This window comes from Mya arenaria, chromosome 8 (genome assembly GCF_026914265.1).
Source record: "Mya arenaria isolate MELC-2E11 chromosome 8, ASM2691426v1".
Taxonomy (NCBI): domain Eukaryota; kingdom Metazoa; phylum Mollusca; class Bivalvia; order Myida; family Myidae; genus Mya; species Mya arenaria.
In genome coordinates, this window is record NC_069129.1 from 29,336,454 (window position 1) to 29,349,788 (window position 13,335).

The 13,335-nt window shown below is 33.3% G+C and overlaps 1 protein-coding gene across 1 annotated transcript; it reads right to left on the bottom strand.

Moving 5' to 3' along the window:
- Nucleotides 1-228: 228 nt before the first annotated feature.
- LOC128242127 (dysbindin-like) lies at nucleotides 229-13,187 on the bottom strand. Its single transcript, XM_052959165.1, has 8 exons — nucleotides 13,085-13,187; nucleotides 11,207-11,323; nucleotides 8,803-8,863; nucleotides 7,432-7,564; nucleotides 5,481-5,636; nucleotides 4,181-4,321; nucleotides 2,567-2,686; nucleotides 229-1,977 (listed from the first exon to the last, which is right to left on the bottom strand). The coding sequence occupies exons 1-8, from the start codon at nucleotides 13,144-13,146 to the stop codon at nucleotides 1,490-1,492; spliced, it is 1,278 nt and encodes a 425-aa protein (XP_052815125.1). The 5' UTR covers nucleotides 13,147-13,187; the 3' UTR covers nucleotides 229-1,489.
- Between the last annotated feature and the right edge of the window lie 148 nt (nucleotides 13,188-13,335).

Consider the following 13,335-nt stretch of genomic DNA (forward strand, 5'->3'; position numbering starts at 1 on the left):
TTTCTCTCCAAGTTTTCAGACATGCCTGACGGCAACATAAACAGTATTATGTTCAGCTAACATTTGTCACAAATGTTAATGTTTAAAAGTCAGCAAACAATGTCTTAAAATATAAATGTCTACTTTAATCTAACTGAGTGGCTCATTATTAAAATATTTGCGAAGAAAAAAAAACAATTATTGCACATCTGGGAAATTTCATAAATGAAAATAAGGCAGACGATAATACTATACATTACATTTTAATAGTTTTAAACTCTTCAATATTGCATAGTTTTATGACAAAGCATCCATTTATGTGCTAGTGGTGTTTATGCTGTATTGATTTACAAAACTTTCATTCATGTGCTACTGGTGTTTATGATGTACTGTAGGCAATATAATCAGACAGAAAGACAAATATATCCTCTGGTGAATAAATAAAAACTTACATGTATCATGTAACATCTGTCTATGGCACAAGCAGCAAATTATACCAAGTTTTACGCACTTTAAATTCACATTGTGACACGTTGAATAAGTAAAGATTCTGCTTTGGACATTTTCACAATTCATTTTACTCTTGACTGGCTCCATATTTACAATGATGTGCGTTTGACAGGGAAAGCAGTCTAAGCACATTTATTAAATAAACAGACCAGACAATTGCATACAACTGGATAAGTTATATCCGCAGGTTAACTTTTAGCTTGTTTGCACATGAAAGCAATTTGATTGGTCAACAGTAAAAATTGGATAAATATTGACCATGCATAAGTTATCCACAGGTTATCTTTTGGCTTGTTTGCACATGAAAGCAATTTGATTGGTCAGCAGTGATTATTACATAAATATTGACCAATCAATAAAAAGTTTGGCTAACTTTAACCAAACCAAAGAAATACCCAGTTTTATACAATGGGCTTCTGAATTCTTTGAGTTTTAATGTTTGCTACATGAACTTTTACATATTTGAACTTCTTATTCTTATGTAATTATACTTAAATGAATATTGCGTGATCAAAGTAACGAAGTGACTTAACATAAGAAATGAGACAATTTTCATACATCCATACATTCTATTTTATCATAATATAAAACTATATACCCACAACCCATGAGTCTTGACAATGCTTGGCCAAACTGCATAAATATTGCTCACGTCCACATCAATTAATAACCTTTTACTGGAATGTATGTTTTAATTGCAGTCAATAGATTTTGTGATTTTGTGAGTGTTTTTTTTTTAAAACAGTGTTTCAAAATAAATCATGTGTATCATCTGATTCAATTTAATTCTTAAATAAACTTTTCTGAGACATGATGCCCACAAACATTGTCACCAAGTTTCATTATGACAGTATAATAAAAACTAAAAAATAATTGGCTGCACAAAACATAAAACCACTATATGCAAATTACTTGCACTTCAAAAATAACCTTTTTCTGGAATGTATTGCTTATAATCTCGGTGTTTGTGTGTTTTCCAAAACAGTTAAAAAAGAGTCCATTATGTGTCACTCTTGGTGTCTTTCACTGCATCACTCGGCATTTCATTGTTTTCACTCTGTTTATCTGTAGCACCCTCCATCTCTTCTTTAACATCTTCATCAGGACTTGTAGCTTTTCCACTCTCTTGAGCACCTTCCATCTCATCATCATTCTTTTCTGCATTTTCACTCTCTTCAGGACCTTCCATCTCTTTACCATCATCATCTCTCTTTTCTGCAGTTTCACTCTGCTTATCTTTTGAAATGGCATCTTCTGTTAGCTCAACAGTCTTGTTTTTGTGAGCACCACCATCTTGACCTTCGTTTGAAGAGCTACTAACACTCTCTGCAGGGGCGGTAACTTCAGAGGTTTCAGAAGAGTCTTTGGCAAGGGAGCCAACTTCAAATGTTGAATTTTCAATATCAGGGGAGGTAATGTCTGAAATTATTTGTGCACTTGGAGCATCTGTATCACTTACAAGGTCAGATTCAGATGCATCTTTGGCTTCTGAAAATATAAAGCAATATGTCAGTAATATATTAAATAATCTGTTAAAATAGAATTATTTTATCAAGTGAAAGCTTACTATTCAAGCATACAAATGTGGCTCTATGGAGGCTCCATTCACTGCTTGCAATGTATGTTATACTACTTGTGCTTGCTTAAGTTATTACTTAAGCTAATCATTAATGTACTACAGCAAAAATAACATGACATTCAACCATCCTATTATAGATATTCATAACTTTTAACCCATGTAGAGATTTATTACGTGCTAGCCCTTGACCAAAAAAAAGGATGTGGACTTTGATTCAGTATATTATTTTGTTGAAAAACAATGAAGTAATTATTGAAGGTGGTCGTTACCTAATATAACTTCATATCAATAACTAACCAGTCAAAATATACTTCTTTAAGTGTCATATGGCTACTTCTTTAAGTGTCTTCTTAGCTAAAGTAACATGCCAAAAGCTTGAAACAGGGTTCATGGTAGTGACAATGGACATAGGGGCCTACATGTAAAAATATTAACAAGAGCATGTATTGTTTAACTAAAAAAACAGTGTCAATAATTTCCAACTAAAGCCCTTTATACCTGACAGCTCTGTGTCACTGGCAGTGCTCGCTAGGAACTCATCCAAGGCCTCAGGGTCATCCTCAATCTCTATGTCAGCTATGTCCAGTTGCTTTTCACTTTCTGAGGTACTCGGTAATCCTGAATATGATCATTTATAGTGAGAACTCCATAATCCTAATTATGATGATTGATGTTGAGTACTCTGTAATGCTGGATAATCAATTATAGTGGGTACCTGGTAATTCTGATTGATTATGATAATTGATTGTGAGTACTCAGTAATGATGAATATGATAATTGATAGTGAGTACTCAGTAATGATGAATATGATAATTGATTGTGAGTACTCAGTAATGATGAATATGATAATTGATTGTGAGTACTCAGTAATGATGAATATGATAATTGATAGTGAGTACACAGTAATGATGAATATGATCACTGATAGTGAGTACTCAGTAATCATGAATATGATCATTGATAGTGAATACTCAGTAATTATGATGATCATTGATAGTGAGTACTCAGTAATTATGATGATCATTGAATAGTGAGTACTCTGTAATTATGATGATCATTGAATAGTGAGTACTCTGTAATTATGATGATCATTGGTAGTGAGTACTCAGTAATGATGAATATGATCACTGATAGTGAGTACTCAGTAATCATGAATATAATCATTGATAGTGAGTACTCAGTAATTATGATGATCATTGATAGTGAGTACTCAGTAATCATGATGATCATTGAATAGTGAGTACTCTTTAATTATGATGATCATTGGTAGTGAGTACTCTGTAATTATGATGATCATTGATAGTGAGTACTCTGTAATTATGATGATCATTGATAGTGAGTACTCTGTAATTATGATGATCATTGATTGTGAGTACTCAGTAATTATGATGATCATTGATAGTGAGTACTCTGTAATTATGATGATCATTGATAGTGAGTACTCTGTAATTATGATGATCATTGATAGTGAGTACTCTGTAATTATGATGATCATTGATTGTGAGTACTCAGTAATCATGAATATGATTATTGATAGTGAGTACTCTGTAATCATGAATATAGTGAGAACTCAGTAATCATGAATATGATCATTGATAGTGAGTACTCTGTAATCATTCATATGATCATTGATAGTGAGTACTCTGTAATCCTCATTATGATCATTGATAGTGAGTACTCTGTAATCATTCATACTCTATAATCCTAATTATGATCATTTATAGTGAGTACCTTGTATCTTGAATATGATAATTCATAGTGAGTACTTACTTTTCCATAATATGAATATAAAAAGTGAGTACTCAATAATACTGGATATGATCATTCATAGTTGGTAATCCATAATATGACCATTTATAGTGAGTACTTGGTAATCCTGAATATGACCATTCAAAGTGAGTACTTTGAAATCTTAAACACGTAAGGTTAAAAGCTCAGCTGATTATTTTTCTTCAAAAAGTAATGATAATATTAACTTCATTACCTCACATGGAAAATGAGTCAATGTTTCATTTCGAATACTAGAAATACAGAAGTACTAGAATGCTTTGACTAGCAAAAAGGAACAATTTCACGTGTGGCTATCCCAGAAGTTCTAAAAATCATTCTTACGGCCAGGCTTTCCATGTTTCTTGAAGAAGTCAACATCCTGGGCAAACTGCTCTCCATACGCTTCTTGTCTTTCCTTTAGTAACACTTGTTTCTTTTTTTGTTGTTCCTCAATTTTGGCTGCATGGCTTCGGGCAAGCTGGACTGTAACATGTTCGAGATAAAAAAATAATGTTATGAATGCATACATGCCATATTTTCTGGAGACCATTCAGGGGGATTTGTTAAGAAAGGCTGAAAATTCAGGGGGATTTTGGTAGCATTCAGTGGGATTTTTTAGCAGTTTTAAGTTGTCGAAATTTTGATAAGTATTTTTAGACGCAAGTACAAAAAAATGAATTCACATATATTTGGCTATGAAAACCTCTAACTTTTTCATTATACAGAATTATTTCATGTCATGATTTATTATTATCATATTCTTATGATACACTGTCATGTCATACTAACTTAATCCAAAGTTCTGTTTAATAATATCAGCTATGATGATGTTCAGACACACAGAAAATGGAATGAAAATTATTAATTTCTTCCTTTTCCAATATAGTAATATTTCTTTGTCTTTGATCATTACTTCAAATTAATTGATCAATTGTTGTTAAGGTTTCCTTTTGGCATTTATCAAACCTTTTTTAAACAGTCATTTCACTCTTGCGGAGTTGTTTCTTTACATTCAGTGACACTCACATACTGTGATTTCACTTTGTCATTATTGCCTGATGTAAAATATCTAAAAAAAATATAATTTTTTAAATTCCGGGGAATTTTTATCTCCCGCCGGGAAACCGGGGGATGGATTGAAATTCTGGGGGATTTTCCCCCCACCAGGGGATATGGCATGTATGTGAATGGAGTGTATAAACCTGTTTAATAAAATTGTCACAGCTATTCAATTTAAACATATAACCCATGGGGGGAAGGCACTTCTAAATGATACCACCCACTGCCCCTACTGAAGCAACTTTACCCCCTAGAGGTCCAAGAAAAAAGCATGAGTAAAATATTCTTAGATGATGTTGTATTATCATTTGGTTATGGTGGCTTTCAACCATTTCAACCTGGCAAGTGAACGTAAATCTATATAAAGTGATGTATTTTCACTTAGGTGTAAAGTGAAAACAGCAGCAGTGAAAATAACTTGATATTTCATTGAATAGCTAAAAGCTGCACTCTCACATATTGACTGTTTGGCCATTTTTTTAATTTTGGTCTTGGAATAAGCCAATTCTTGGTCAATCTGTGAGTGTGCAGCTTTAACAAAAACACAGCTTAATTAAACCTTTTTTATCAACACTTAAATTACCTCTGTATCTCTGAAGTTCATGCTCTTTCTTCATCTTGTAGACGGAAAGCTGTTGGTGATGTGAGGTCACATTTCTCTGAAATTCCTGCTCCTCACAAATATTCTCCAGCTGAACAAGGGCAGACTCTACCATGTCACATGCTTCATCAACCTGGGCTGTAAGAAATAATGGTGTAATGTAACCTCAGAGGCTAATTCCAAATTTGTTTGAAATTCCTGTTCTTCACAAAGATTCTCCAGCTGAACAAGGGCAGACTCTACCATGTCACATGCTTCATCAAACTGGGCTGTAACAAATAATGGTGTAGTGTAACCTAAATAGAGGCTTATTCAAAATATCTTTAAAATTCCTTTGCATCAAATAACTTTATTATCCATTTGAGCGAGGGCAGACTCTACATCATCACATGTCATCTGGGCTGTAAAAAATATAATGGTGTTATGCAACCTTAGAGGCTAATTCCAAATTTAATTGAAATTCCTGCTCATCACAAATATTCTCCTGTCAGTGTCTATACCATGTCACATGCTTCATCCATCTGGGCTGTAAGAAATAATTGTGTAATATAACCTAAATAGACAACATTGTCAGAAAATCTAAATGTCTAAATATGTTAAATATCTGAGCATTTCGAGATTTTCTGACATTGTTAAACTGCAGTAATTGATACCGTATATCATTGTGTATAGGACACACTTTTCCTCCTGGAATTCCCATAAATAAAATGCTTGCGTCTTACTTATAGTATTAGGCTTTTTAAGTGTTTTCCAAAGTCCATTTCAGGCCAAAATATTTTGTTGTATTTTTTGCGTGTGTCCTATATATGACATCGTCCTATACACAATGATATACGGTAGATATTTTTATGCTAGATCATTGGTAAGAGTAACCCCTTTGATAAAACTGAAGAAAAAATCAATATTTTAGGTTAATTGTCAGCAAAAAAATTAAAGGTCATATGACACCAAAGCAGGAGCTCAATCTGTCAAGGGGAACTACTCAAGATTTGAAGGAAAGCACTTGCTACAAAGCCTATTACTACACCGCAGTAGGGGCCTCACAGTCACTTGCAAGACACTCATCTGAATTGTAAAAATATTCAAGCTACAGTCTTCCAATCTACGATCTACTCTGCTCTGTGCATGTAATTTGATGCCGTTCATGTTGACATTGATTTATTTTTTGTATTTAATTGTTATTAACCATCAGATTATTCTAACTATAAACATTACAAGAAAATGGATCGTCAGGGCTTTTTCTATAGTACCCACGGGTCCAACCATCGGACCCATTCCCAAAGCAAAATATAAGATATTTTTCCCAATCTTCAGAAAAAAATCCCAATCCAAAACAATTTTTTTTTTTTTTTTAGAAATTCATTTTACCTGTACTGGTTCATTTTCAACATCCTAATAAATTATGTGATGTAAAGTTTTTTTGGTAATTGAACATTGAACTCAGTAATCATTGATTTTCATCACATTCAGAGATATGAAATATTATCTGTCATGATTTATTACAATAGATATTTACACCCCAAAGGATTGATATTTCAGCCATTGTGGGTCTTTTAAATGGAAAATAAACTAATATTAAATTATTTCCTAATTCACAGGAGACTGGACAGCTTTTTCTTTTCCCTGTAAAATTTCTCAATCTCCGCATTTTCACGACGCAAAATTTCCCAAAATGTCTAGGGCCTTTTTTCCAAAATGGGCAGAAAAAGCCCTGATCGTCAAATCCTTTATTCAAACTGCTCATAATGCAAAAGAAAACAATGTTTTAATACAAGAAATAAAATGATATATTCAAGTTCCTTTGCAGGTATTTTTAGAATTCCCAACTTTATCCAAAACGAGACATTTTTCACAATCAGAAATACCCAAGCCCAATTCCAAAAATGGTGAAAGAAAATGACTAAGATGATGACATCAGAAATGAGACTCTCACCTAGTGAGTCGGTGATATCTTGTAGCTGTTGTAACAACATGGGAAGTTTGGATGCTTCTTCGTCAAACCGCAACACAACCTCTGTTTGCTTATCACACTTGGAGGCTAGGCCCGATAGCTGACTGTCTACAACCTGTGGCAATGAAAGGCCAAAATAGTTTTATGATTGCTTAAATGTTTAAATGTTCTAAGGCTGTAATCCCATCATTTATCAGTGTAACGTGCGATGTAGACGCAACAGATCCCTTCAGAGAAAAGCATGCTCGACCCTGAACTTTATATACAGTAAATTCTCAATCCACACCGAGCCCGGGCTTTGCTAATTTAAATATGACCAAAGAAGTACACAAACGTACTATGAATGTACTTCTGTCTATTACGGAATGTTATACTATGAACGCACATCCGCCTACAGCGGACCATTACATTACCAAGTCTTGGCCTGGGAAACTCATGGGTAAGGCAACTCCGGTCGGGCAGTTGTCTTTATCCCACCGCTGCCACCATTTGTAACCTGTGACGTGATGTCAAAGACGCAACAGATCCCTTAAGAGAAAAGCATGTTCGGCCCTGAAAGGGTCCACTGGTCTTTATATACAGTAAATTCTCAATCCACACAGAGCCCAGGCTTTGCTAATTTGCATGTTACCAAACAAGTACAATGACGTACTATGAACATACTTCTGTCTATAACAGAATGTTATACTATGAACGGTTATGCATATCCGCCTACAGCAGACCTTTACATCAGTATAACAATTTTGACAAGTGTGTGGTCTGTTTGAGGTGTTTTTATTTGGGTATCTTGTTGATTTGTTTGTGTCTCTAGTTCATTGTCATTTGAGCACTTAATCGAATAATACAACTTATCAATTAAAAGGAAAACACAATTTTGATGAGGGAATGGTTTGTTTTTGGAGTTTGTACATGTAAATGGGATGTTAATTAGTTTGTGTCTCAAGTTCATTGTTGTTTGGGCTCATACCGTGTGCCTCTAAATAGGATTTATTTTTGAATTTTCAACCACTGGGCTTGTTCCTGTAGTTTGTATTGTATTATTAAATGTTTGCTTAAAATTGGCAACCCGATATAGGGAATTCCCATTAGCTATATTTATAAAGAATTTAGTATATACTAATTTGTTTTTGCTCGATTGTGACGAAAGCTGATAGCTAATAGAATTACTCTCGAGTTCGTTTCCTGGGCAGAAACCATTACTGTTTCCTTTTTGAGAGCCCACAAGAGAGTATCCCTGATGGGGATCAATCCCACAACCTCTTTGGAGAGTGGCGGACACCTATACCACTAGTACAGTCTCACCCCTAGATAAAGAATTTAAACAGATTATTTACACAAAGTATACTAGTGTACCTGGGCTTGCTTTGCAGTGGTGTCGGTATACTGGTACAGTTCTTTCCATATTTCTTCATTTCTGAAAATACATTTGGAGATATACCATAGTTTCATGTACTTTTTTTTATAAAAGATTTTAAATAGATATAGAGGATAATTGTTTGTTTCAGTGTAGGATTGTAATACATTTCACAGAATGAGTGCCAAAAGTCATAATTCACAAGTGGCTTAGCCAGGAGTGAAATATTGACTTTTGGTGTTCACAAGGTGAAATATATTGCAATCTCACACTGAAACAAGCAATTTTTCTATATGCTTAAAAAGGATAAAAGTGTGCCAAATTGTATGCGAACATGAAATAATTTTGTTAATGATGTTGTTGAATTTGTGTCACAGCCCTGTATGTACTGACGTTTGATTTGGAAGTTATGCAGCGCTAACAGATTGTATATTCATTACCTATACAATTTCCATACCACATTTTTTATGTAAAATTATGAAAATGCATCTTAAGGTTTTAATATGTCAATTTCATGCGAAGTTATCATACTTATTTCTATGAATATCTTCTGGAAATAATCAGGAATGTATTGACTATATCAAAAGTTTGATAATTTTAACCAGTTTTTGCCCAAAAAAAATCCCAATTAATCAGATCTGTTTTATGTTAAAACTCATCATATTGAATTTATTTTCTGCATCAAATGTCCAAGCTGTTGCCTTGATAACATCAAAATCATGGTATAAAGCTCTTGTGCTGTAACATACTGTACGTTATTGACCGATTGCAAGATAAAGGCTAATTAATTGTCTAAAATTTGGATCAATACAAAGATGAAATCTGGATAATTAAGCAGATGAAAAATAGAATAAGTTTTCTTAAAACCTCTCAGCAATACACATTAATTCATGTATATGTATAAATCACTTCTTTACCATTTTCAGTCTATTCAGTACATAAATTATTACTTGCACAATTATGATAATATCAGTGATAAAAGTTGACAGAATGAGCCAAAAATAACTCGAAACTTAATTGTTCAGGTCAAAGAAACAAAAAATGTTTCCAGTTTCCCAACCCACCCTTAAGTTTTCTGCCCAACCATAAAAGATTTTGTATTGCCATTCTGACAATAATATTTCCTACTGTTATATAATTCTTTCTCCATTTATGTATATCTTTTTTGGTAGATTATTGCTTCAGATAAATAGGTATTGCTTTAAAGAGCGCTCTAGTAAATGTTTATTCAAACCAAATGGCATTGGTTTTAAGTTTGACAATGTTACCTTTACACAACTTTACATGAAAATAAAATTCCGACCTACTTCGTCTTACTTTAATTTTTCATATTTTTCAGGGGCGGTGAAATTGAAAACAAAAAACGTGGCCACATACATGTATATGTTTAAATGTTCAAGAAAATCATAAAATTGTACATCTATGACCATATAGTAAAGTATTTGGGCTTTTTCAAGAAACACAACAATTTCATTTCTGAAATACAGTCGAAACTCGTTATGTCGACTTTGTCGGGACCTAGGGAAAAAAGTCGACATAACGAACATTCGACACATACGAATTACAAAACATATCACCAAACCCTACACATCTGAGTTCGATTTATGTTTGATGTCCGACTTTTGCAATTGAACGGTCTTGTTACATATTTCCGTCGTGATAACAGCAAACGTATTATTGAAAAATAAAGTGATAACATGAATTATTTGTGTCGAATTGATTTAATTCAATTTATTTAATTGGTTTAAAAAGTTTGTATGCTGCATGCAGTGTAGGGAAAATTCCTCGTCACGCAACTTTCTTTGTTGTCGAATTTTCCCATAATGTCATCGGCATCCTCATGCCTTTCAATAAATGTCTCTTGAGCAATAAATGTATCTTTAATCAAAAACATAATCAAACAACTTTAATTATTCACACTTATTAAATAACCTCCAATTAAGACTGTTTGTTATTTTGACATGCACGGTAATTTAGCGACATGGCGTAAGCCATCATGAATATTTTCGCACCTACAGCTTGATATACAATTCGACATAAGGAACAAGGGAAATGTGTGAAATTTGACCACAGGGACTGAAATAGGATGTCGACATAGCGAAAAAATCGAGATAGAAAAATCAACACAAGCAGATTTATTTTATATAGAATAAGAAGGAATAAATTCGGGACAGGAGAAAAAAGTCGACACAACCGGAAAGTTGAGTTATCCGACGTCGACATAGCGAGTTTGGACTGTATGTGTAGCAAAGCCACTATCACTTATACATTTATAAAACATCTACAACATTATAAGGCTGAGACACTTAATTTATTTCTAAGCTAAAAATTATTAGGTTTTTTTTTATGAACAAATGAAAACAAATGGAAACAAGAATCATGCCAATTATACATTGCACAAACCTGCACAGTAATTCTGCTCCGGCATCAAAATTGATTCTAGGCTGTGATAATGTTCGTCCTCGTTGTGGATGCTGCTTTTGTAGGGTTTTGTCTGGGACCAAGGAAAGAGCCCTTAACCTAAAAAGATATTTAAACAATTATAAATACATAAATTTACAATAGGTTAAAATGATTGATACACTAGTTTTGATGTTCCTCAGTATGGAAAGATCAACATTACAATGTCAGTGATTTTTTTTTTGGTGCAATTAAGTTATTAACTGCCTTCTAAAGGCTGTTTCCCATTGTGAAAAAATGTCAATTTTTCCCAAAAAGTATATTTTTTCCCAATTTGATAAATGTAAATTATGTTATTGAATAAAAAAGCTTTCTTGAAAAATAAATAATATCTTAACAAGCCTTATTTTGTATTTTTCACAAAGTCAACAAATTAATTTTCCTAATTTGCAAGCCACAGGCAGTAAAAATAATTCCAAAAACATCACTGAATGTGATTAAAATTACTAAGTCCCGAATGTTTTTACTCTTGTCGTCACAAAACGAGCACCAAGAGTTGTGTTCCAATTTTTGTCTCACATTTTTTGTTTGCTGCATACTTTTCTGAGCTTTAGTTATTTGACACCCATTGCCAGTAAAATGCATATTTGGTCACTTAATTGGTAACTCAAACTGTTAGGCAAGTTGAAGTGCTCCAAAGGCATGGTGAATATGAAAAAAAACAGAGATAATTTCTTTTTTTTGCAATCTGACTGGCAGCAAGTCATATCATGGTCATATGAAGACATAAGTAACAAAAGCACTGGTTGTCATTTAATCGACTCGTATTAAGGGAAAAGGTTATATAATCATATGGACTACATGTACTTTGAACCACAGGGGATGCTCATGATATGTTTACCCTTATTTATAATAATCTATAGATTATATAAAGGGCAAAAGAAAAATGCATGAGAAATTATTGTGCTTTGAACAGCTCTGAAAATCAACCTCCTATAAATTGCAAAAAGCAGTCTATTTTGAGTAAACTTTGGCAAACTTTTTTCCATCAAGGTTCACGTTCAAATTTGGAAAAAAATACACTTCAAGCTTAGGGAAAACAGCTAAATAAAAGCTGAGTGTAAAGAAGGTACCATTTTGTATAACCTTCTGGTTTTCCCTCTATAACTGCGACAGGTCCACGAATGGTAGCAAACTAGAAAAGGGCTCCAAATAAAGTATGCATGGTGTCCTTTGGACTCCACCCACTTTAAGTGGCCCAACTACCTCAGTAATGACATAAATCACGCAAGTCATTCCTTAAGTAAAACACATTAGCAAAAGTAAACCTGTGGGTTGATCTTGGGGAGATTCCTTTGCCATAATAAAATGTTTCACTTTTATCAAAACATCATCATACTTTAATCGTACATAATTTTGCTTTAAAAAGTGATACATGGCAATTTGTTGAAAAGTTGAGGTTGTTTATTTTTGCTTTTGATTGGTCTTACACGCCCTAGGAGTTAGTCATTCTAAAATGCCGTCCAGGCTTTTTTTTTTTTGATGGGTAGCCATTAAAAAAAAGAGCCTGGACGGCATTTTAGAATGACTACCCTAGGAGTGTGATATTCGAACAGTCGTCTACTTATTATTTATAAGAAATGATGACTCAGACCAAGACTGAGGAGCCTGAAACATACAACTTCAGGTCACAAAGGAACATTCTATCACCTAGGTACCTTGGTCAGTGATATGGTGATATGAATTTATGTAAATTAAGCAGATTTTTGCAATTTCAGCAACTTTGTTCCCTTTCAAACAAGTCTAAAATTGCTCTTTTCAACAATGACAGGATGTGCAAATACGAATATACAAATCAAACATGCATAATGAATTAGATACCCCTCTGTAAAATCTTCTTGAGCTGTTTTAAAAGTGCTTTTTATGCTCTTTAAAAAACTCATTTTGCTTCCTGGTTTTACACCATAACCTCCAGTCACATGACTTTCATGTGATTTTAAATAGACCCAAAGAAAAACAAATAACGGAACATATATATGTAATATGTTCTACCTTTCTTTACATGTAAGAGCTTATGACTTTATAAAATGTTATGTTATATCGTGTTTATTATTACTTTTGTAATTAATTTT